We start from the raw sequence: 21,820 nt of genomic DNA on the forward strand, positions 1-21,820 counted from the left end.
ACTCCGAAATGGGCCTCTCCACGGGGCGAGAGGAGCAGACTGCACTTAAGGCAGAAGATGGCTTGAGCCCAAAAAACGAGGCGTGCATAGTTAAAAGGCAAACAGCTTGCAGCTCATTTAGCTTTTGAAGTGAATCTAATGATACAATAAATAATAGAGTGAATGTGGTGCAATTATAAAGGCAATATGAGGCTAGAGTAAGAATATGCAAAGATGTTTCAGACACAATGGCATATATAATGGCAGCATTGTCCACTTTCCTAAACATTCAGCAGGGAGGGAACACATCCATGTTTTCCGTCGTGAACATTTTGCCGTCGTACATTTTCCAGTGACGGTCGTATTCAAATACAGGCTAAAGGTCGCAGGGTTTGTTTTGGGCTTGCAGTTATCATTAAAGGAAGGAATAAATAAATACTGACATTTGGGGAAGATTTACTACCAACATTCAGTGTCTTTTTCTGGCTACTCCCCCAGGGTCTGTTTAAGCCCCACATAATGATGACTTCAGTCCCGGTCGGTTTCCACGGCGTTCCGGACTGTAATGACGCGCAGGCACAGGGCGGTGTTCTCGCGTCGGGGGGTTGACGTGGGCAGGAGTCAGTCTGAGTTCTTGTAATTGGTGAACAGGTTGTAAAGGACTCTGAGGGTGGACTTGAGGTTCAGGTTGACGACATCTGTGAAGATTGGAGACAGAGTAGAGATCCTTAAAGCTGACAGCTGGGAGAAGGCTTGAGCTTGAAGCTTTCTTTGAGGCTTCCAGATAAAAAACTTTGGCCCTTGAAAATGAGCAAAAACAAAACGTGGAACCATGGAACACCGATGGAAAACACCAATCGGCTCCTCCCACTATAAAATCACAGTTACAATATTATGCTTATTCAATGTTATTCTATCCAGATGCTATTTTGCACCAGCTGTGCCATTGCATCATCAAACAGAAGCGTTGAGCCCTTTATTATCTGCATTTCCATATTAGTTAGATTGACATTGTTAATCTCGTTAACAGCTTTGGAATTTTTCATTTACAACAAAGCTGCAGATGTGAGCCGACTCAGAAAGAGAAAACAGGCACTGTGGAGAGAATGTAGCGAGGCTGCCATAAAGATAATATCTGTAATCATTCCAATTACCACAAATGTAATCACAATGTTTCTATTTTAGGTTCATCAGGAAGTGATTAAGTGGGGAATTTAGGCTGTAATAGTGTGGACAGAAACAATATTTACATATCTTTAAAAGGTAGTTTGTTCTGTACCGGTTGTACAGAATGTTGTGTATAAATATTTGTCATACTTTTAACGTCACATTCTACAAAATGACTGAAATTAATTTGTCTGTGAACTGCTGATTCCAGTTTAAGTAGAGGATTAATCAACTATGTATATAGATTCAGAACAAGATTTTTCATTATCAATACATTTATATGTAACACCAAAAGGGACAGACAGGGTGGAGTAAAGGTTTCTCTCCATCTAGATGACAGGGACCATTTACTAAACTAAATAGTGAAAAAAAAACAGATTCATGTTGGAATTTATGGACAGTTACTTTGATTTTGGTGAGATAAATCTGTTTTATTCTAACTGGGCATCAATGCTGCATGAACTATGTCGTCCAGCATTAGAGTTTAAAGGTAAACCAAGGTTGCCATTTACTGGACAACAACTATATGACAGGATGTCTGCTGTTCAGCACCTTTGACTTGACTTGTGATCTGAATCCTCCTCCATTAAATCTCCTCCAGGACCTTCATGCTTTATATCTTCAACTTAACACTGTAATCTAACAAACACAGCGATAACATACCTTCTGGTCTAGCTTTGGGTTTCTTCAGGCCTCCATCCTGCATCAGCTCAAAGGAAAACGCCACATTGTGAACCTGATGGGGAAACAAAACCTCAATATGCTGCTAAATCACCAAACATCCACCCACAACTTTCACTTTCATCACCTTCTGTTCAAAGCACTCGGGGGTGAGGAAGAAGTTATACAGAGGGACAAAGTAGTCTTCCAGCAGTCCCATCAGCAGGACCAGGTACACTCCATCAGCAAACTGGACACACACACACACACAAATACACACACGTCTTTATGAAAATGACAACACAACTCAAGTTCATGCAGATTACAGGCAGTGGATGATCAATTTGCTGATTGTGAGCTTTTACCTGAGATTCCAGCTCAGTCACTTCAAGGTTCAGCTTGTTCAGGTGTTTATTCACAAAGGTGATAAGAGACTGGAAATAGAATCAAGAAAATAGAATTAAATGCAATTTCTAAACAGATCAGAGGTAAAGTGATTATATTATTATTGACGCAAAGAAAATGTCTTTGTACCGTTTTTACAACGTTGAGCTTGTCAGGCGCATGATCCAGCAACGTGTCGAACGCGTCTCTCTCTGTAAAGAAGGAGACAGGTGAGGAATGCTTTCACAGACTAACAAAATAAAAGCAGGATTTGTGTCACAAGAAATATAAATATGTGTCTGCCACTTACCAAATCTACCCATCATCATTCTGAAAAGCAGAAGAGAGAACAAGGGCGCCGTTCTTATTATAGCTGTTTCCAGTATTTTGTGTTTAACATTATAAGAGAATCCCCATCAGCACTTACTCTGTGGTGCTTGTCAGCTCCTTGGTCACCAGAGCCGTCTGCAGGATGCCCTCCCTCTTCTGCAACACAAAACAAATTCAAGGTGCAGTGTTATTGATGCATAATGCCGATCCTAGGTTCTTAATCCTGCTGGATCAGGGGTGACCTTACCTTGACTACCACCACCTGTGCAGACACGTGCTCAGGCAGTCTGATGGCGGCCTGGAAATGCATCGCAAGAGCCACAAGCAGATAGACGATGGCCACCAGGTTCTTAGAATGGATCGCTGCAAATACGAAGTGGACCACAAATATAACAACCTGAGGCATTTCCCCTCTGATGAAATTCACTGCTCTGGGTTAACTAGACTATTACTGAAACTGACACCAAACTCACAGTCCACACTCCACTCGCTGGACCAGCCATGATGCCTAAGCAGCTCATTAACGGCCTCCAGAACCGTGTGAAGCTTCTGCTTCTGGCCGATCTCTGACTGGGTCACCTCGGCCACATTCAGCTTCCTGCCTGACAGCTTTTCTGTCACCAACACAAGCGAGGACAAACAGTGACGATGGGATAACAGAGAGGGAAGATGGGCGTCTATTGAACTGTGATGAAACAATTACTACAATGGTGGCATCTGAGGAGAACTTCTGTGGATTAGGAATATTGCGTCAGGTGTCCGAGTTCAAAGTAAAAGAGACCAAGAGAAACAATAAAGAAGGAAGAATAAGAAAAGTCCCTTTGGAGGCTCATCTCATTCAAGCATTACAGTAGAAAAGAAGCCGGCAAGACATTTAAAAATAAGCCAAATGTTACAAAAAAAGGACAGAGATTACATAAAGTGCTAAAACTAAAAGGATTTAACAGAAATTAAGAGATTGTTAAAGACGTTTTTCCTCACTGATGCAACATTAGAAACCAAATTCCAGTTCCACTTTGCATCATTGTTCTTTTTAAGTTTTTATTTTTTAAATGAACTTGTGAGTGCGTGTGGATTTCTCCTTGCACACGCACACATCTGTCAGAAGATGAAACACACAGGCTCAGCTAATGAGGCGGTGTTTGCACAGGAGGCCAGTAGGTGGAAGCAGAAAAGAAGGAATCGGCGAGATGAGAGAGAGAAAACCGTGGCGAGGCCAAACTAAGGGGCGAGCTCAGGGCAGAACACTTTCAACAGCAACATGAAACGTTCCCATTACTGAAATGATGGGAAAGAAAGCTCACCAAATAACTTCTGCAGCACTTGTCCATCATAAAAGTCCTCCTCCAGGTCTTTGACTATGATCCTGTCTTCCTCTAACTCACTGTTAATCCAGTCGATCAGGACCTGCACACACAAACACACACACACATAACATACTGTGCTATCTGATTGTCATTAATTCATTAATTATGCCTGAGTAAGAATGTCAAGCTACCTTCAGAAGATCTTTAAATTTAGGATTCTCTCTTGACGTCGGCTCCAGCATGATCCTCTCTGCGTTCTCCTCTGATAGAGATCATGTGAGGGAGAGAAAGAGTCAGTAGAGACGCCAGTGGGAGTCTGCAGTCAGACTTTATGACAACATCTCATGTTTAAAGGTCCCTTCCTACATATTCATCACACACACACACACACACACACACACACGATGAGTGGAGATAGTGTGTGTTTGTGTGTGTGTGTGTACACTCCCCCTAGTTTCATTTCCTTTATCAGATTCCGTTACTCAACATGTGTCACATTTATAATCTCCTGGTGACCTCGGTGACCTCTGACAGACAAACTGCCAAAACTACATTTAGAATCAATAACAGCTCCAGTTTCAGTTTTACACACATTTTGCATAACTTATTGCATCAATGGGATGTGTGTGTGTGTGTGTGTGTGTGTGTGTGTGTGTGTGTGTGTGTGTGTGTGTGTGTGTTATTATAGTAACTCATGTAGAGTGGCACAAGCATATCTGAACCTGCACTGAACATGTCTCTATGGGTGTAAACAGTATGGAGTGTATGGAGTGTATGTGTGTATGCATACCCAGCAGTGTGTCCTCTGGATGGATGTCCGTCCCCGAGGGAAGCATAGGAGCGATGATGGCATTCTTCCCCTCCTCATGGAGATCACTCACTGTGGAGACAATGAAGGACACACACATACATTAACCCCATGATAATAATCTAAACATAATCCAGGTCTGATGGAGTGAACATATAGAATGTTCATGTTGTGTCACTGCTAACTGTATTAATCACGATGTCCAGCTGTCTGTATGCAGGATGGACACACAGCCACACTCTGGCGCCAAACTCTCCCCTGTGGCCTCGCTGTCCCTTCCACTTCCTCCTCCAGAGATACTGTATCACTAACCTAAACACTGCTTCACTAGTTTCTCTGACTAAGAAGTAAAATAGAGCAAGATAATACTTGGATTTCCTGTACATCTGTGACAAATACAACAAAAGGACCAAACATGAGTACATTTAGGTATTTATTAATGTGTTGTCAATGTCAAATAGTATTATTGAATTAACTTGTAAGACTGGTAAAGGCCTACAATTTGTAAACATTAATTCTTCCCAAAAAATGGGACATAAATGTGTCAATTCAACTCAACTCTATACATCACACTGTCTAGGGAACGCTTCAAATACCAGGTGATACAGAAACTGCAGCCAACGTGACCACAAACACACACATTTGGAGTTAGCCAATGAATTACAGCTGCTCTGCTGTGAGACACTTTCACTTCAGACTGGAGAGTGGACACTCTTGGGATTAGAACCTTTCTCCCACTAATGGCTACGTTGTTTTAATCAACATGCATTTCAGTCTCCAACAGGCTGGGCAGTGAAATCGATCAAATCATGGACTTTTTTTAGCAGGAGAAGAGGGAATATGCAACAAATATACAGTATATCCAACTACATTTTAAGCTTTTGTCACCCTAAAATAGTGAACTGTACCATTTTAATACAAATGAATAAAAGTCGTGCTGTCAAAAGGAAATCAGACCTTCAAAGCATGAGGCGAGGATAAACAGAAGGCCCCCTGGGAGGAGGCGGAGGAGTCCCCACAGCTTTCATATCTGATTCAGCCGTCTCATAATCGCTGCTATATGCTGCTATAGCTTCACATCTCACCACAGATCAGCACTTTGCTTTGTAATTACACTGCAGGATTTACAGCCTTTCATCAAAATTATGCTCCTGCCTCCCATTGCTGTTCGATGCTGGACCCTGCAGCCCTGAGCAGCTTCAACTGGATGTGAAAATAAAAATACATTCACTGGGAATGACATCTTGTATTTACCAGTTGCTCTGCTGTCACAGTCGATCCTGCTGTGCTCTCACATCAACTGTGCTTCTCTCCCCGATAAACACATTCTACAGTGACTGTCATTGAAGAGTGTATTGACTTCTAGAAACAAATCACTGCATATTAACCTCCGGTGCATGAAGGTAACACCACTTGCTTCCCTTTTCCTATTCCTAACTTCCTCACAGCCAAACATTCACACCAGATTACCTTGCTTCTTCTTCTTGGTCCCACACAGGAGCCCTGCCATGTCAAGATTCACCCAATATAAACCAGCAACGCTCCAAAAAAAGCAGGAGTGTATGGACGTACGTGTGTGTGTGTAGATTGTAGTCGGTGGGATTGAGCGGTGGCTGTGTGTGTGTGTGTGTGTGTGTCTGTAGGGGGGGCGTCATCACGTGTTTATTTCTGTCACAGCCCTACGCTGCACCTCTGCGGTCCAGTTACCGGAGAAGCAGACGAGGTGGGGAGGAGGGGGTGTGTGTGTGTGTTGTATGTGTGTGTATGGGACAGGAAGGAGACTCCATGCTGGATGTAACAACCAAAGCAACCCTACTTACATACCAGAGGACAGGAAAGAGGACGGGGACAGGTCACTGGCAGGTAAACGTGTGGACTCCATGTTTGTCTTTTGTGTTTTCACTCATAACAGCACTATTATGAACTGTTCTCCTTCTGACAAAAGAGCAATTTCACAGCAATCTAACCAAATTGACTTCCAATGAATAACTCTGCCCTCTGAAGGAGCATGTGCACGGAGCCTTTCATGTGTTTTGCTGCAGTGGATAATCAGTCAGGCAGGGAATGTATTCTTGTTAACAGAATTAGACTAATTTAATACAACCCATAGCCTGCAGTGGAGAACGTTCATCTCCTGCCAGCTTGGTTACATAAATTCATGAAGAATTATTCTCTGTGTTGTAGCATAATTTCTCGTGAGGACACAATTATCCTGACGACAACAAAATGTCTCAGCTTGTGTTGCTTTGGAGTGAAATGATGTCATCGGTTCAGAATATAAACAAAAGAAGACGACTGATGTGGAGCTTCTCTGTGCTTCCACTGCTGCTTGGAGTGTGTGTGTGGTGGGGTTGTGGGGGGGGGGGGGGGTTACTGTGGCACAGGGGAAAAGATATAAATAATGCTGCAGTATAGAGCAGACAGACTGGACCTTAAATATAGCTCCAGTTATTTACACCGACACAGGCACCAGTGAGTAATGGTATCTATAGTCCATACACAGGAGCTTCATCAGACATTCGTATGACATTGAAGATCAGTAAACATACTTCTGAGGCTGGGATTCATCATCATTTCTAGTTAGTTTATATCTATTTTAAGTGCCCACTACATTAACGCTCACATCAACTCCTCTGTGTCTATTTCTGTCACAAACAAAACATCGGTCTGCCTGGAATCAAACAATGCTACTTACTATCCTCAGCATCCATCCTTTCCTTGCGTCACCTGCTTTACACTAATATTGATTAATTTCATACGGAAAATACTCCTGACTTTGCTCAGTTGCAGGAGGAAGTGACAGAACACAGAGCCTTACAGTGCTTATAAGGCAGAAATGGGCTTTTGTGTGTGTGTTTACTGTGGAATAACGTCTTTATCTGTCCCTGACTAAACGGATGTGTGCCTTGTCAGAGAGATGCACACTTCCTTTCAGTTTAGGAAGGAGGCATAAACATGTCTGTGGAAGCTTGGTCTGCACTTCTTTCAGGAATCTGGCCTCAATCTTAATGAAGGGAGGATTTCACACAGGGAGCCTGAATCAGCAAGTGAAGGCGGCGTGTTGTGAAATGACACAAACAGGGAAAGTTTCTTATTGAATTCTCCTCCAAGTTCAACAGTTTATTTGGTGGCTTTTTCAGTTTTCAGCACACTTTGCACAGCGCCCCCTATAGGACAACACACTTATGAGGCATAGAAGCTCTTTTAATTCAACACATTCTACAGTTTCCTCCCTATTTCTCGCAGAAAAGAGGGAACTTAGAGGAAACACTTTCTGAGAAGAGGAGGGTCAAAGTGCATCACAAAACATACATGTGCAGTTGTTAAGGCGTGTCCAGTCTCTTTCTTAAAGGACCAATCCAGATACTCTAAATGTGTTTACTCAGCAAAAGTTAAGGAACTTCTTCAGCAGAAACTTGTTCGGTTTGGGTGTGTTCCTCGAAACACAAACCACACCCAAATGTAACAGTCGCCATGACACTGTAGGGTGTGATGTCACCCTTATCCACTCAAAACACTCTTCAATCTTTTGTGCTGATTTCACTAAAATGTGGATGAATGAACTTTGACCACACGGGGGCGCTGTGCTCTCACGATAGGCCTCACCAACACCAGCACTTGGCTTGAGGAATTCTGTACCCAGACTCATTGGGTGGCCAAGTTAAGGCCTGAGGACCACCTAAGGGTCCGTGAGGGTCAATAACTCCTCTTCATCACAGGTTTGCTCATTTAGATGCAATGCAACTCTCCTCATGTCTTCATACTTAACCTACAGGACAAACTAGGCCTGAGTTTCACCAAACTGGGTCAAAGGAAAATCAATGTGTGTTAGAATTCAGCAACTCTAATTGGAGAAGATTTCTTGAACAACTACAACTGCACTTATGTGGGGACTTGAATGAGGCTCCCAAACGATTAACATGTCTGAGAGCTGTTGCTGACACACACATGCCTGGGCACATACTCATGCAAACACACAAAGAGGGGTGTTAAACCTTGCAGCTGTCCTTTGAACAGACAGTGATCACCCTGTGGGAGGTGCTGGGCTGCTTTAAAGAAGAATATTGTGAATAAGTGACTAGAAAACTACAGCAGAAAGTCAAATGGCAGCAGAATCTTGAGGGATCCAGAGGAAAGTCTGCACAGCTGATCCCCTTGGACTTTATCTTCATAACCTTGCGTTCCTGTCACCGGTCACTGGTCTATTTATGTTGATGACATCACGTTCAAATGCCCGTGGAGGCTTTGTCTGGCCTTTCACTCGCTCAGGATGGGTTTGGAAACTATCCGAGATTGAAGCTCTTATTGGTGACTCGTCTGTAGGCCGAAACATGAAGCACGACCCGAGTGCCAGTAGATACAAAACAATAAAGTCAAAGGGAAATGCTGAGATTTGGTGCAGTCTGTTATTAAATAAGCTGCCGATGTGTCAAAGTATCAACAGCGCGTCATGTGATTGCAGCACCATGGACAGAAACACAACAATGGAAACAAATGGTGGCCTTGATTCAATATCACACACACGAGACTAACACACACACGCGAGACTGTCTTACCTTCCTTGGACTTTTTCCTCCGGGCCAGCGTCCCTCCTAATTTCCCCAGAAACGATTCCTCTTTCTTCATCTTAACGGACTGTGGGGTCGCAGATCTGTTCGGAGTCCCAGACATCTTTCACTGTGTTCGACTGTGTGTGTGTCCGTTTGTGTCCCGGTTCTCAGCTGTGTAAACTCTCACTTCCTTTGCTTCATTCAGCCGCCACCAGTGTGTGTGTGTGATCCAGGGACACACTCACACGCTCTCGGGCTAAACAGAGGGAAGGAACGCTTGTTTGGTATCAACACAGACGAGCGGCTCACATGCAGTCAAGACGATGCTGCTTCACTAATTACTCACCATGTGTGCTCCACAGCGCCACTCAGTGGTAGGAAGGGGAATCAACCAAGTTAAAGCCGTTGGTACACTAACACAAGAATTATTAACAGATTTTCATTTATATAAGAAATAAAAGTAGCAAAACACAAAGAAATTACCAATTTGGAAATGAGGGGAATTACCAATTTATTATAACAAATGTATAATTACTCTTTACCCCATCCTTCCTGTCACTGACTGACTCCACAGCGCTGGTTAGTGGCAAGATGGGGGATAACACTTTTTTTTTTTTTTAATTAAACAAGTATTTCCTAATTGTTTAAATTAAAACGGGTGTAAAATATTTAAAAAAGAAACCTGGTACGGGTATCACACATCAAACAAAGATTCCATTCATAATTTAGTATTTGTATTGGTCCATTAGGTAACAACATGGGAATTGAGCAAATTACCATAACAAATGTGTATGGAAATGTTATAAAAGGCTGTAAAAAAATGTATATGTTAAGCTTTAAACACACCTTCCAAAAAATTAAAGAGATTGTGTTTATTACACATGATAAGAGGTTAATAGTGAAGTGAAATACCTGATTATTATTGCTGATTAATGCTAAGAAACTATTAATAAGGTTCAATCGATTCTGGATGCAATTTTTCCAGTAATGTTTGTAAGTAGTGACATGATTAGCTTCTGCTGAACTGTAAGGAAAATACTGAATTCACATGATTAAAATGTTCACATTCTGATGATGATGATCTAGGCTGGGTTGGGACATGTCCTATGTTCAACCTTGTGCAAATTTCTTCATTTGATTTTTTTAAACGGGAGCCAGAATTGCTTCAATGTTCTTCATCTCCTCTGCTTTCTGGAGCTGTTAAAAAAACAAAAACAACAAATAAATCAAGCTTAGTATGTTACAGATTTCAGATTCCTTCATGTTATATTTATATGAAAGTAAATCACATCACTTTATTTGAAATGCCCTTATAAATGCTTAATATAGAGCATTCACCTGTCGTCTGTAGAAGGTTCCAGTCAGCCTGCAGCCTCAGCCTTAGCCTCTCCAAAGTTTCCACATCCTCTGGCAATGGAGCATCAAGCGGCCCCAGACAGGCCGCCGGGTTCCCCAGGAGACAGGAGGCAGTGACATCAACGGACGCCTTCTCATTTTCCTGAAGGCAAAGAAAGAAGTTTAAAAAAATAATGCTGACAAAAACTAAGACTCCTACAGTACCTCCGCAACCTGTTAAAGGAAGGAAGCCACACACCTTTAAACACTGTTTTAATTTAAGTCATTCAGGAAGAAAGACATCCAACATCATACAAAAAAAACCGAGACACCCGTTTGAAAAGTTTTTGCCATTGATCTTGAATTTCAAGAAGCAAATTGTTTGATGGCATAGTTGTCTTATCCAGGAGACGTGATAGAATCAAAGCACAAAGGTTTATGTAGACTAGGTTACGTGTTCTGCAGTGACATTAAACTGGGGGAATCCCCATGGAGATTAAACTCTCACTTCCTGAATAGGAAAATCATTTACTCTTGCTTTAAGTGGCTTGGGTCAGACCTCAGTAACAGCAGTACTGAAAGTACAAACGGCAAAAATTAAACAAAGAAAATGAATGGTATGCAACAGTTGAAAAGTGCCCACAGATCAGCGTCACTCAGTCAAAAAGACTTCTTGCTGAGTGATTCAGGCTCCTTTGTTGTTCTTTGTACGGTAGATACAAGTCAGAATGTTGCTTATCTCCCTCACCTGCATGAGTACCAGTGTGTGTCCTTGGGCCAGGCCCTGCAGGAGGCCAGTAAGCTGCTGCCACACACCCTCACACACGCCGCAGTCTGGCATCCAAACCAGCAGAACCAGACTGGGGTCATACTGATAACCCAGAGGAAGGAGGAGGCCCAGAACTGCCTGCATGAATCCTGTCACATCACTGCAGCCCTGTGGGAGAACAGACACACACAAGCATTAAAAATAGTATAAAACACACATTCTATAAACAGATTCCATAGCGGGGGGAGGGGTAACTCATCAAATTTTAGATTGGTGCTATCCTGACTTGTGTACCTTCTTCAGACAAACAGGAATGTAGTATTTGGATTTCTGGTCTTTGATTTCCTTGCTCCCGATGTGCACCACAAGTGTTTTCCTGGGGAATCCATGGAAAGGTTTTGGTCTTATTTCATGTTGTTGAATTGCCTTTCTACAGTGATTGATGGTCAACAGGTTCCATCACAAATTGAGAGAGCAGGAATAACACTCACCCATCCTCTGTGATGGGAGACGGCAGGACCGCGTCACCAACACACACGATCAAAACCCTGTGTGCAGAGGAAGTGAGTACAAACTTGCTTAAAGGACAATTCCACCCTTTGTCGAACCCATTTAACCCATTCAGTTAGTACGTTTACATGCACTAAATGCTTTCACCGGTTGTACAGTGATTAAGTATTGTTTTAAATGCTTTAATTCAATGTCCTATCCTATAATATTGCTTCAATCCAAACCATATCCTGCCTTTAATTCTATTAATACAGGCATATATTAAAATCCTTATTGCCCTACCGGTTAGTGAGTGAATTGCCACCACAGTGCTGAACAGCACATGTCATTGCCGTGGCGACGTCGTGGACCAAAGCTAAGCCGTTGCAGATCTGACAGACAGTAGTTAGAGATGAGATGAGCATTAACAATCACATGACAACATGCCCACACATAAAAGAGAGAAAGGACTTCCTGACTCTACCTCGTTTTTCTCCATTTTCCCTAAGAGGGTAAGAAGTTTGCAAAGGGCTGTGAGAGCATCACGCTCATCTGCTTCTCTGAGGAACTTCTCCCTTTATGGAAGAAAACATGATCCTTGCTGCAGATGAATTATGACATTTTAAACATGTTAAAGTGAAATCAACTGTGACCTCCATACCCGAGTTGACTGACGACGAGCGCACTGGGATCCACTGAGGAGCTGATGGGTTCACATCCATCTGGGCAGGCGGCGCCCTCAGGGAGAACTACAGCAGTCCGGAGTGGAGGAGTGGAGCGCTTAGGAGGCTCCGCCCACACCACCTCCTCTGCTTTCACCTCCTGTTCACCTTCCTCCGTCTGCTCAGATCCATTGTGCTCTTCAGACCTCTGCTCCTCTGTTTGAACATACTGGGTGCTGAGGTCAGAGGGTTTATCAGCTACAGATGACGACAAAGGCAAGAGTTATTAAAAGTATAAACATTGGAAAGACAGAACCAACTGAATAACTGTATGTGGATAATATACCTGCGTGTTTGAGACAGGACCAATATGGTTTGTGAGCTGAGCGGGCACAGTGTAGAGACTCAAGAGCACTGAAAAGGGAAAGAATTGTTTAAATATTTAAGTCTGTACTTCTCAATACATGAGTTTGACTGAAGGTGAGACCGACCTTTCACACGGGCCCTGAAGGTTTGCAGGCTGAGGTGCAGGATCTCCGAGTAACGTGTGCACCGTCTGACACACAGACTGAGCCAGGGAAGTCAAGTTATAACCTCCCTAAAAAAAGACAATCACACAAATGATGTAAGCCTCATTTGTTCATATGCTCAGGTTAGTATAAGGACATTTTCTTTAAACAGACAATAACTCGCTGACCTCCAGGACAAGACACAGTTTGCCCTCTGCTAGGTTCATCAGGAGGTGTGAGAGGTGGGCAAAGATGTCTGGGGTGGCACACATGTGACCCTAGAACAACAGTGCAGAGTGCAATGAGATTTGGAACCCACCCCTCAGAGGATCCCATACAGTGCAACATACAGTTTGGTGCATTAACTAAATCATGGCTCACCTCCGGGTCTCCGATGGCCGAGTCAAAGCCGGCACACACCAAGACCAAGTCTGGGCAAAACTGCAACAGACAGATGTGTGTTTGGTTAAAATCATCTCTTTACATATAACACAGGGCTCCAAATGTTCCAATCATACCTCATAAGCAACGGGCAGAAGGAGGTGACAGAAGACTGACAGATAGTCGCTGTTCTTCATTCCCACCTGATAAAAGTTTAATGAATAAAATGGTTAAAAAACACCAAATATTTCAACCATCAACAACAACAACAAAGGCAGATGAATCTCAGCTGTTGTTTACCTTATTCCATGGCACGTTTATGTTGAATCCAGCCCCCTTGTCCTTACCAACACTGCTATAGTCGGATTCTCTCAGATTGGGCCAAAATTTCTGATGCTCGTAGCGATGCCATGAGAAGTAAAGCACGCTGGGAAATGTAGAAATAAAGATGTCAGTCAGTTTAGTGTGAAAGCAGAGAATCCTGTGTGTGATCCTTTCATTTTGCAGACTCACCTCGGGTCGTCTTCAAAGGCATACTGCACCCCCTGCCCGTGATGCACATCCCAGTCCACTATCAAAACCCTAAAGACGCAGGCCTACAGCATTACAACCAACACATCACCTTATAGAGGATTCATTAATCGAAAGTGTGAGAGTTCACGTTTCACCTTTTAACTCCGTATTTCTGCTTGGCGTATCGCGTGGCAATGGCCACATTGTTGAACACACAGAAACCATTGGCAGCACTGGTCGAGCTGTGGTGCCCCGGGGGTCTATATGAGAGAGAGAGAGACAGAGAGAGAGAGGGAGAGGGAGAGAGAGAGGGGGAGAGAGAGAATGATTTAAGTCGTAAGTTGCTGATGATGAGCGCAAGTAAGCTATCACATGTAACTACTGTGATGAAGATAGCATTGGTTAAAGCCTCACCTGACCAGAGCCAGGCCATTCCTCACCCTCCTCGTCATCACACTGTCCACCAGCTGCAGTGTGGCTCCTGCAGCCAGCTTAGCACAGTGATAAATGTTCTAGAAGAGGAAGAAAGCAACAAGGAGTGACGGGTGAAGCAGATGCTCTTCATCACTATGGCTTTGGCAGTTTGGGGAACACCGTCCATTTGAGGTGTAATATAGTAATGTGTCCCATTCATACTGTTTCCATGCTGACGTACAGAATGATCTTTGATGCTGTGATCAGCAATCCAGACCTGTGAGTTCGCTCATAAAAAGTGCATTATTGGAATACGAAATAGAAAACTTACTGGGTGGAAGTAGACGTCGCCATATTGCAGCGTGAACTCCATCAGCTGCTCCAGGCTCATATAAGGTGTCTTCTTCACTGCCTCCAGGTACTCTTCACTGATGGAAGCGGTAGGAAAGTGTGTGTGGGTGTGCACAGTTTATCAGATCACATTTTAAAAAAAAAAAAACAATCACCGGCATCATGACTGACCTGTGAACCAGTAAGACGTCCGCATCAGTCGCCTCTCGCACCGGTACCGAGACGCATCGATCGGCCAAACCGGTGCGGACCAAAGCCCCATGGCTCACAGTCAGACGCTCCGGTGTCTCTATCTTACATGCTGGACTTCAGGAAGAAAAAGGATCCAAACAGATTAATCGATATTTTGTTTTTGAAGAGAGCCGCTTCAGAGATCATGCAGTTCTACTTTGCATACTTACTCTACCCACAGCAGCTTGTACTTCGTCATCTCTTCGTCGTAGATCAGCGCGGTCCCCATGGTCATTTTGGACAAATCTCAGTCTGTAATCTGTTCGGGGGCAAAGTTAACTTGTGCTGCAAACTCGATCAAAGTTCTCAGTCCCGATTCTGATTATTCTTCTTTCCTATTATTGGTCGGTTAGTGCATTACCGCCACTATCTGGACTGGAGCGTAAAGCACTTACAGTAACAAACAATGAAAAAACACTAAATTATCTCTAACATTCCAGTTTTAAGACGCCTTCTACTTCTTAGAAGACTTGCGTGACTATCGTCCAACAACACCCGTGCACGCTTTGTAAACAATCACACGCCGCAAGTTTAGAACTTCTTCGTGGTTTTGTCACAATGTTCAAAAGAGCGTATAGCGCCCTCCTCTGGACTGGTGACATACTGCAAACTCAGAATATCAATTCAAACATGCGTGTAACTGTGTGTCAACAATTTCAAGCCAAGGGGTAATTGGAAATAATAAATCAAATATTCAATCGATCTGTATACACGATAAGAGAATGAAACACTTCATTTTAAACATTTTTTTACTGAAAGCTTTTGCTATTTAGCTTTATTACATTACAAATAATTGGCCGTAGCTACTTAATACAAAAACCAAGGACAAAGAAGAGTTTACAGAATATCAGAGGTTTAATTGGCAAACAACAACAACAAAAACAACAAAGGTGCAATCTAAATCAATGAAAACACTCGGGGGCATCTGATGAGTACAAAAATATAAACAGCTCATATGACCAGAAAACATTTATTCTTGGCTGTCATACATGTGGAGAGGTTCATCAACAACAACACAATGGCAGAAAAACATAGTAAATAAAATCTGACTATCATGAGCAAACATGTTCCCTCCCAGCCCCGACACTGTCCACCTCTCCTATCCTCTCCTCCTCTGTCCTATCTGCCGTTTCGTCCTGTGTTCCTGTGGGGAAAGCAGAGCTCCTGTCCCCTTTCTCATCCCCTCCCATTTCCATTTTCCCCTCCATTCCCTCTGGTCCTCTCCTATTCTTCCCGCACAGCAGGAGTAAAGCTCCTCTGCATCTCTTTCTAAAGGACGAGTCGCAGGCAGCGTAGAGGAGCGGGTTGAGGCAGGAGTTGAGGTAAGCTAAACATGTGACGTATGGTTGACCAGCCAGTAAAGCCTGATCTAAGGAACAGGAGTACGGAACAAAACCAAACTCCATCAGCATGGACACGGTCTTATTAATATGTAACGGCAGCCAGCACAGAAAGAAGGCCAACACTAAAGAGACGATGACTCTCAGGAGTCTTCTCTGGCGTCTACGGTCTGGACGAGGGCCCCGTCCAAAGTGCCTGCTGAGAAGGTGAGCCAGTGAGCAGTAGCAGACCAACAGGATGACGAGAGGAAGCAGGAAACCAATCAGAGTGGACTTCAGACTCAACACCGCCGCCCACCACAGCTCTGCGTGTTCTCGTTCCGTCTCGTCCAACCCTGCTCCTATCAGCATGGAGTAATCCATCTGGCAGGAGAGGAAGACGGCGCCGGAGTCCTCAGACTGAGTTGGTTCTGGTTGCCATTCATCCTCAGGGCTTTCCTCCAGCTCCACCTCCCTGATGGAGCGCAGCAGCAACGCAGGAAGCGCCAGAACTCCCGCCGATACCCACACTCCTCCGAGTAGCCACAGTGTCCTGTTGGGGCAGCTCTGGTAGACGTGGTGGCTGGAGTGCCGGCGTCCGGTCAAAACCCAGTACCGCTCCACGCTAAGCAGGCTCAGGCTGAACACGCTGGCGTACATGTTGAGGGCTGTGAGGAAGCTGCTGATTTGACAGAGTGGTTGCCCAAATGGCCAGTGGTAGCCCAGTGCTGTGTAGACTGCCCACAGTGGGAGAGTTACAAGAAAGCACATATCAGCCAAGGCCAAGCTCGCTATGAGAGAGTCGGTCAGGGAGCGAGAGGGACGAGGGATAGAGGAAGGACAGGAGGTGGAGGAATGAGAGGAAGATCTGTAGTTCTCCCCCGTAGTTCTTCCTTTCTTCTTCTGAAGGAAACTTCCAGGGAGACCTCCTGCAGCTTTGTTAACATTCTGCCGGCCGGTTCTGAAAATGCTGCCACAACAAAACTTTCCAAGTCTACTTTGATCTCCAGTCCGGGTTTTCCTTCCCTCCGCTCGGTACAAGAAGGCCCAGAGAACCAGGCCGTTACCCAGGCAACCCACCAGGAAGGCCAACAGGTAGATGGACGGGATGATGGAAAAGGAGGGAGACCAGTCGCTGTAGTCGCAGTGGAAAAGGGGAGCGGGCGAAGCGGAAGGGGAGGTGAAGAAATCTGCGTCTGACATCTGCCTGACCGTTCTGCTTCCTCTCTGTATAAAACTTTAAATTAAAATCTGTGGAGGCTCCAGTCATTACCCAAATATCGCTCTTTCACTCCTCGGTCTTTGTTGACTTGGTTTGTCTGGAAATACAATGAAACACAGCAAGATTAGAAACGTTTGCAAAGTAACTCTATAAACATGCAGGTTTAAGCAGCAAGGTACAGAAGACTAAACCAAGAAATGGTGACTATTTAAAGATAACGTTTGATTTTGGTGCCTCACTGTGGCTATTTCAGGGTACTGATCACAGATGTCATGGTCTGAGAAACTATACTGACACAAATGTTACAAACTATACAGTTAAGGTGCTGGAAATGGATATTTTAAAGACATGCGTGGAAAATGTTAAACACACTTTTTGGATCCAAGTGAAAGTTAATTAGGCAGCTGGACTTGAAGATGTTTGGTCTCTCAGCCTCCTCCAGTTCTGACAGACTGGTGAGGATTCCCAGGATTTAAGCTCTGTGGAGTCGTTGATACTCCTGGTGAATAATCAGGAGTATCAGCGACCCTGACCAGCAAGTCCAGATCAACTTTGCTTGGATACCATGACCTGGATGACTGAGATCCTTCACAAACTCACTTTTTGCATGTTAATAGATGAGGGCTGAGTCCTGACATGAACTACAATGTCCACCGGAGCAGAAACTTACCTCAGGCTACTGCATCGTCTTGGCTGAAATCCATTTGAATCTGATGTTAATGGACTGAATCACTCTCACTTTCAGCCTGAGACTTCCTCTCTATGCGTCTGTGTGTCTCCCTGTGTCTGTCGGCTGAAGGTCTGTCTGCTTCTTGGGTCAGAATATATCCGTCTCCTACACACACACACACACACACACACACACACACACACACACACACACACAGAACCCTCCTTTCTCCTGTCCCCAAACAAGACCACCCTAGCAAAGACTTACGAGACCTGCAAATACCCCCAACCCCAACACAAACACACACACCTCCCAAGAGACTCAATACCCCCTCCCCCCCACATGTACACACAAACCCGACACACACACAAACAGACAGACAAACAGGCCTCCCCATCCCCACACACTGCTCATATTCTTTATGCGCAGACACAATCCCCTCCAGATGCACATTAACAATTGGCCACACACTCTTTGTTGGCGATGTCTCACATGCTCAATCACCCTGTGTGTGTATACAGTGCTCACATGTAACAAACCCCCACGTAGGGCAAACACAAACAAACAGCTCTGTCATGTCACAATAGAATAGAGAGAATATAGGATAGCTTGTGGGCAGCATGAACGGGAAGATATTTGGCATTGTGGCACTCAAATTCTGTCAGATTTACTTTTGCTTAAGTTGTTCAGTTTAAATTCTGGTTAAGAAAACATAATCAAGCATGACATGTGTGACACCATTCACACTTTCATCTGTACAGTATGACAGTAATGTAGAAGGATAATAGTCAGTGCTCATTAAAACAAAGTTGGAGCCAGGGCCTAACCTTACAGGGGTGTGGATCGTGTCGTCTCGTCACAGATAAGTGAGATTAGCTTTTATTTCTTGACCTAACGATGTCATCAGAGACGTATTTCATAAATGCCACAATGTAAAAGGTAGATTTGCTTCAAAATGTAATTGGAAACGACTCGGGGTAAATCCTGTGAACTGGATTTAGTTTCTCTTCCCATAAAGTAATGTTCCTTACACTATGATGTCTGTATTTTAATGACGTAGTACTCGATACATTTGACTGCATTTGCACATTACTGTATCATATATGAAAATGAGTAAAGACGATCTATGGCAGGCAATCACTGATTGTTTGACAGACAGACAGACAGACAGACAGACAGTACTGTAGGTCACTACAGGGTTACAGTTTGGGGGTTACAACTCAACTCAAGTTGCCCCAAGTAAACAGGAAGTGTTTGTTTCCATGAGGTCAGAGGTCATGCTGCCATCAACCTGTTGTTATGGGAACAGATGTTTCTAAAAAACCAGAGACTTTTCAGTCTTTCTGTTACGAGAAGATGCTGGTGAACACACACACACACACACACAATGCAGGGACAGTGAAAGGCAGAGCAAACAGTCCCACTGAGCAGCAGGATGTGGGCTGAGCGTCTCACTGGGAAACGATGGGCAAAGATGCAAACCTCCAAAGTTTCCAAACAAAGACCAACTGCATCTAAAACTCATCTGAGCAGACATTTTGTACAATTATCTATTATGCAATATCTCCTTCTCCTTTACATTTGTGTTATTGTGCAGCTGTCCAGTTCCTCTTGAAAGATTCCCATGAATTGACTGCTTATAGGGGAAAGATAAGGATTTGCATAATACGGCTGTAACAGCGTGAGGCACAGTGCAGCTGAAGTCACACACACACAGCAGAATGAGGTTCCACAGGGATTAGATACAGTGTCCAGACTCGTGTTTAGCTCAGGTGCTCTCCATGACTCTCTTTGGAATAGACCAGACACTCATCTGTCTGCTTGTCATGCTGATGGCAAGAGCAGAGGTGCAAGAGAAGGTCTCACCTGAGTGTAAACACTTTGTGTACATGGGCACGCTGCCTCGAGGGCTGGAGGAACAGTCCTTCACACAGATCTGCCAGGTCTACAACGGAAAGCAACGGTTTGTCACTCTGTACGACTCCTACAGCCGCATCCCTGTTTACTCTGCATACACCTTCAAACGCTCAGACGGCTCCAAAAAGGTCGACGTGCCTTGGATGTATGAACCACAGGTAAGGGCCGGCTGGATTTGATCGTTTTTGCTGTATTCCCTTTAATTTTGTGGTTTGTTTTCATGGGAATGTTTCTTACGACAGCTCTCCTCCACGTCTGCTTCAAGAGAGATGCAGGCCTTCCCTCCTGAGGACGTTCACAAAGGTTTTGAAGATTCTCAGGCCGTGCTTGAAGACTACGCCAACAGTGTGATCTACGAGCGCGGCCAGTTGAACCCGGACGAGCACCAGGCTCAACCAGACGACAAAGCGGCCACGTACACGATGACAAACGTGGTTCCACAGGTCAGAGAGTTCAACATCGGTCCCTGGAAAGAACACGAGCACACCATCCGCAGGCGCCTCAACAACTACTGTCGTGGAACGGCGTACGTGGTGACGGGGGTCACTACCTCAGGCCAGATGATCCGCCGCCAAAACATCAACCGCCTGGGCATCCCGACCTACCTCTGGTCAGCCTACTGCTGCATTGACTTTGACCATAATGCACCTTATGATGAACGAGCCAAGTTCCCTGCGTTTGCGTCTCACGGGCTGAATGACAGGGAGAATAATAATGTTCAGGAAGTCCCTGTGCAGCAGCTGGAGGACTTTCTAAAGAAGGTAACTTATGTTAGCAAGTCTTTCCAGATCTTCTATGATAACTGTGTACCTCCTAGTGGTAGCATAGGTGGGATCTGACTGGAAAACAGCTTTAATACTTAATAATACACTTGATTTGTCTTTGATCATCAATACAAATGGATTCCAAAGTATGTCAATTGGTTTTACATTACATAATTGTGCCTAATATTTGCTTAGAAGTCATCCATTCTGATAATGAGGGGAGATGAGAGACAGGAGAGTTTAACGATGCATTACCAAGTTTGGAATCCCCAGCCTGCTTAGCTTTATCTTACCGCTCCTGCCTTTGTCGGCCTTTTGTTCTTTACAGATAGATTACAGCAGCAGTTTTACATTTTACTATCCCCTCTGTCGCTTGTAGTACCAGAGTGCATTTATTTAGTAGAAGCCAGAGATCGTCCAGAGGGTCAATAATCAACTTTTATGCATTTTCTTCAGTGGGTGTAGTTAAATAACATATTCACATTTAGAAATGTCAAGCCAATGACTTTGTGGCCCTTTATCCAGAGTGCTTAACCGTTATCATCATCATATTCGACTCAAACGTTTAGTCTTATTCTTTGAACAGCATCAGTAAGCTGTAACTTTAGTTGTCTATCGTTCGTCCCTGCCTGCATCACAGGGTTCCAATGTTTAATATTGTGGTGGTGGGGCAATGTCTTGGTTTAGATTTGTATCGATTATTGTGCCATTAACCATGAATTATGTGCATGTTTGCATGATAATAAAACAATTACTTCCATCGTTTTCCTTCGGGTTTTGTCCCTAGGTCACAGATGAAATGATGCTAGATTAGGAGGGCACACACACACACACACAACCACAGGGAGGCTGAATTGATTATTAAATGCATTTCATTTGAGAAGGGGGAGAGAGCGAGAGAAGGCAGCTGGACTCTGCCAGCTGGCATGTGCCACAGAGACAGATGGACGCCACCACAGGGCCACTTTCACTACCTGCAGAAAGCCAGACCCATCTTTCATCTATTGGTGTAATGTGTTCCCTGATGGCCAGTAGAGGGAGACAGAGTTTATCCAATATTAGCCACATAGTGAAGTCTGGCCTACATAT

At 44.1% G+C, this 21,820-nt stretch overlaps 4 protein-coding genes across 7 annotated transcripts; 1 reads left to right on the forward strand and 3 right to left on the reverse strand.

Moving 5' to 3' along the window:
• Positions 1 to 382: 382 nt before the first annotated feature.
• Positions 383 to 9,318, reverse strand: parvb (parvin, beta). Of its 4 annotated transcripts, none has more exons than XM_076171794.1 (13): positions 9,192 to 9,318; positions 4,618 to 4,707; positions 4,019 to 4,089; positions 3,825 to 3,927; positions 2,994 to 3,134; positions 2,768 to 2,883; positions 2,618 to 2,676; positions 2,501 to 2,520; positions 2,341 to 2,402; positions 2,172 to 2,240; positions 1,955 to 2,056; positions 1,810 to 1,882; positions 383 to 677 (listed from the first exon to the last, which is right to left on the reverse strand). In XM_076171794.1, exons 1-13 carry the CDS (start codon positions 9,304 to 9,306, stop codon positions 601 to 603), a joined length of 1,098 nt encoding a protein of 365 aa, XP_076027909.1. In that variant the 5' UTR covers positions 9,307 to 9,318; the 3' UTR covers positions 383 to 600. The 4 variants fall into 4 exon arrangements, with proteins under 4 accessions (XP_076027909.1, XP_076027924.1, XP_076027916.1 ...); XM_076171809.1 differs by lacking the exon at positions 9,192 to 9,318 and adding an exon at positions 7,331 to 7,448; XM_076171801.1 differs by lacking the exon at positions 9,192 to 9,318 and adding an exon at positions 6,106 to 6,268.
• Positions 9,319 to 9,367: 49 nt separating this feature from the next.
• hdac10 (histone deacetylase 10) lies at positions 9,368 to 15,371 on the reverse strand. Its single transcript, XM_076171783.1, has 21 exons — positions 15,010 to 15,371; positions 14,780 to 14,914; positions 14,589 to 14,685; positions 14,258 to 14,355; positions 13,999 to 14,103; positions 13,844 to 13,912; positions 13,631 to 13,757; positions 13,468 to 13,533; positions 13,331 to 13,390; positions 13,138 to 13,227; positions 12,932 to 13,038; positions 12,787 to 12,854; positions 12,440 to 12,698; positions 12,263 to 12,353; positions 12,082 to 12,170; positions 11,781 to 11,837; positions 11,584 to 11,665; positions 11,269 to 11,457; positions 10,524 to 10,683; positions 9,532 to 10,382; positions 9,368 to 9,441 (listed from the first exon to the last, which is right to left on the reverse strand). Exons 1-20 carry the CDS (start codon positions 15,072 to 15,074, stop codon positions 10,351 to 10,353), a joined length of 2,046 nt encoding a protein of 681 aa, XP_076027898.1. The 5' UTR covers positions 15,075 to 15,371; the 3' UTR covers positions 9,368 to 9,441; positions 9,532 to 10,350.
• Positions 15,372 to 15,891: 520 nt separating this feature from the next.
• aplnr2 (apelin receptor 2) lies at positions 15,892 to 18,230 on the reverse strand. Its single transcript, XM_076137611.1, has 2 exons — positions 18,051 to 18,230; positions 15,892 to 17,477 (listed from the first exon to the last, which is right to left on the reverse strand). Exon 2 carries the CDS (start codon positions 17,359 to 17,361, stop codon positions 15,892 to 15,894), a length of 1,470 nt encoding a protein of 489 aa, XP_075993726.1. The 5' UTR covers positions 17,362 to 17,477; positions 18,051 to 18,230.
• Positions 18,231 to 19,703: 1,473 nt separating this feature from the next.
• On the forward strand, positions 19,704 to 21,814 carry LOC142990850 (endonuclease domain-containing 1 protein-like). The gene is made up of 2 exons (XM_076140744.1): positions 19,704 to 20,125; positions 20,210 to 21,814. Exons 1-2 carry the CDS (start codon positions 19,832 to 19,834, stop codon positions 20,804 to 20,806), a joined length of 891 nt encoding a protein of 296 aa, XP_075996859.1. The 5' UTR covers positions 19,704 to 19,831; the 3' UTR covers positions 20,807 to 21,814.
• The last annotated feature ends 6 nt before the right edge of the window (positions 21,815 to 21,820 follow it).

This window comes from Genypterus blacodes, unplaced genomic scaffold (genome assembly GCF_046128005.1).
Source record: "Genypterus blacodes isolate CSIRO-AG114 ecotype Tasmania unplaced genomic scaffold, CSIRO-AGI_Gbla_v1 ptg000015l_1, whole genome shotgun sequence".
NCBI lineage: Eukaryota > Metazoa > Chordata > Actinopteri > Ophidiiformes > Ophidiidae > Genypterus > Genypterus blacodes.

Bases quoted from the DNA above. Each gene is read 5' to 3' on its own strand.
- parvb (XM_076171794.1), bottom strand. From the start codon at position 9,306: ATGTCTGGGACTCCGAACAGATCTGCGACCCCACAGTCCGTTAAGATG. The intron at 2,057-2,171 runs GTAAAAGCTCAC...GTGTGTGTCCAG, and splicing joins TGACTGAGCTGGAATCTCAG to TTTGCTGATGGAGTGTACCT. The intron at 678-1,809 runs GTATGTTATCGC...CAATCTTCACAG, and splicing joins ACCCAAAGCTAGACCAGAAG to ATGTCGTCAACCTGAACCTC.
- hdac10 (XM_076171783.1), bottom strand. From the start codon at position 15,074: ATGACCATGGGGACCGCGCTGATCTACGACGAAGAGATGACGAAGTAC. The intron at 13,391-13,467 runs GTATGATTGGAA...TGTCTGTTGCAG, and splicing joins TTCTGCCCGTTGCTTATGAG to TTTTGCCCAGACTTGGTCTT. The intron at 13,228-13,330 runs GTGAGCCATGAT...CTGTTGTTCTAG, and splicing joins CGGCCATCGGAGACCCGGAG to GGTCACATGTGTGCCACCCC.
- aplnr2 (XM_076137611.1), bottom strand. From the start codon at position 17,361: ATGTCAGACGCAGATTTCTTCACCTCCCCTTCCGCTTCGCCCGCTCCC.
- LOC142990850 (XM_076140744.1), top strand. From the start codon at position 19,832: ATGACTCTCTTTGGAATAGACCAGACACTCATCTGTCTGCTTGTCATG. The intron at 20,126-20,209 runs GTAAGGGCCGGC...TTCTTACGACAG, and splicing joins CTTGGATGTATGAACCACAG to CTCTCCTCCACGTCTGCTTC.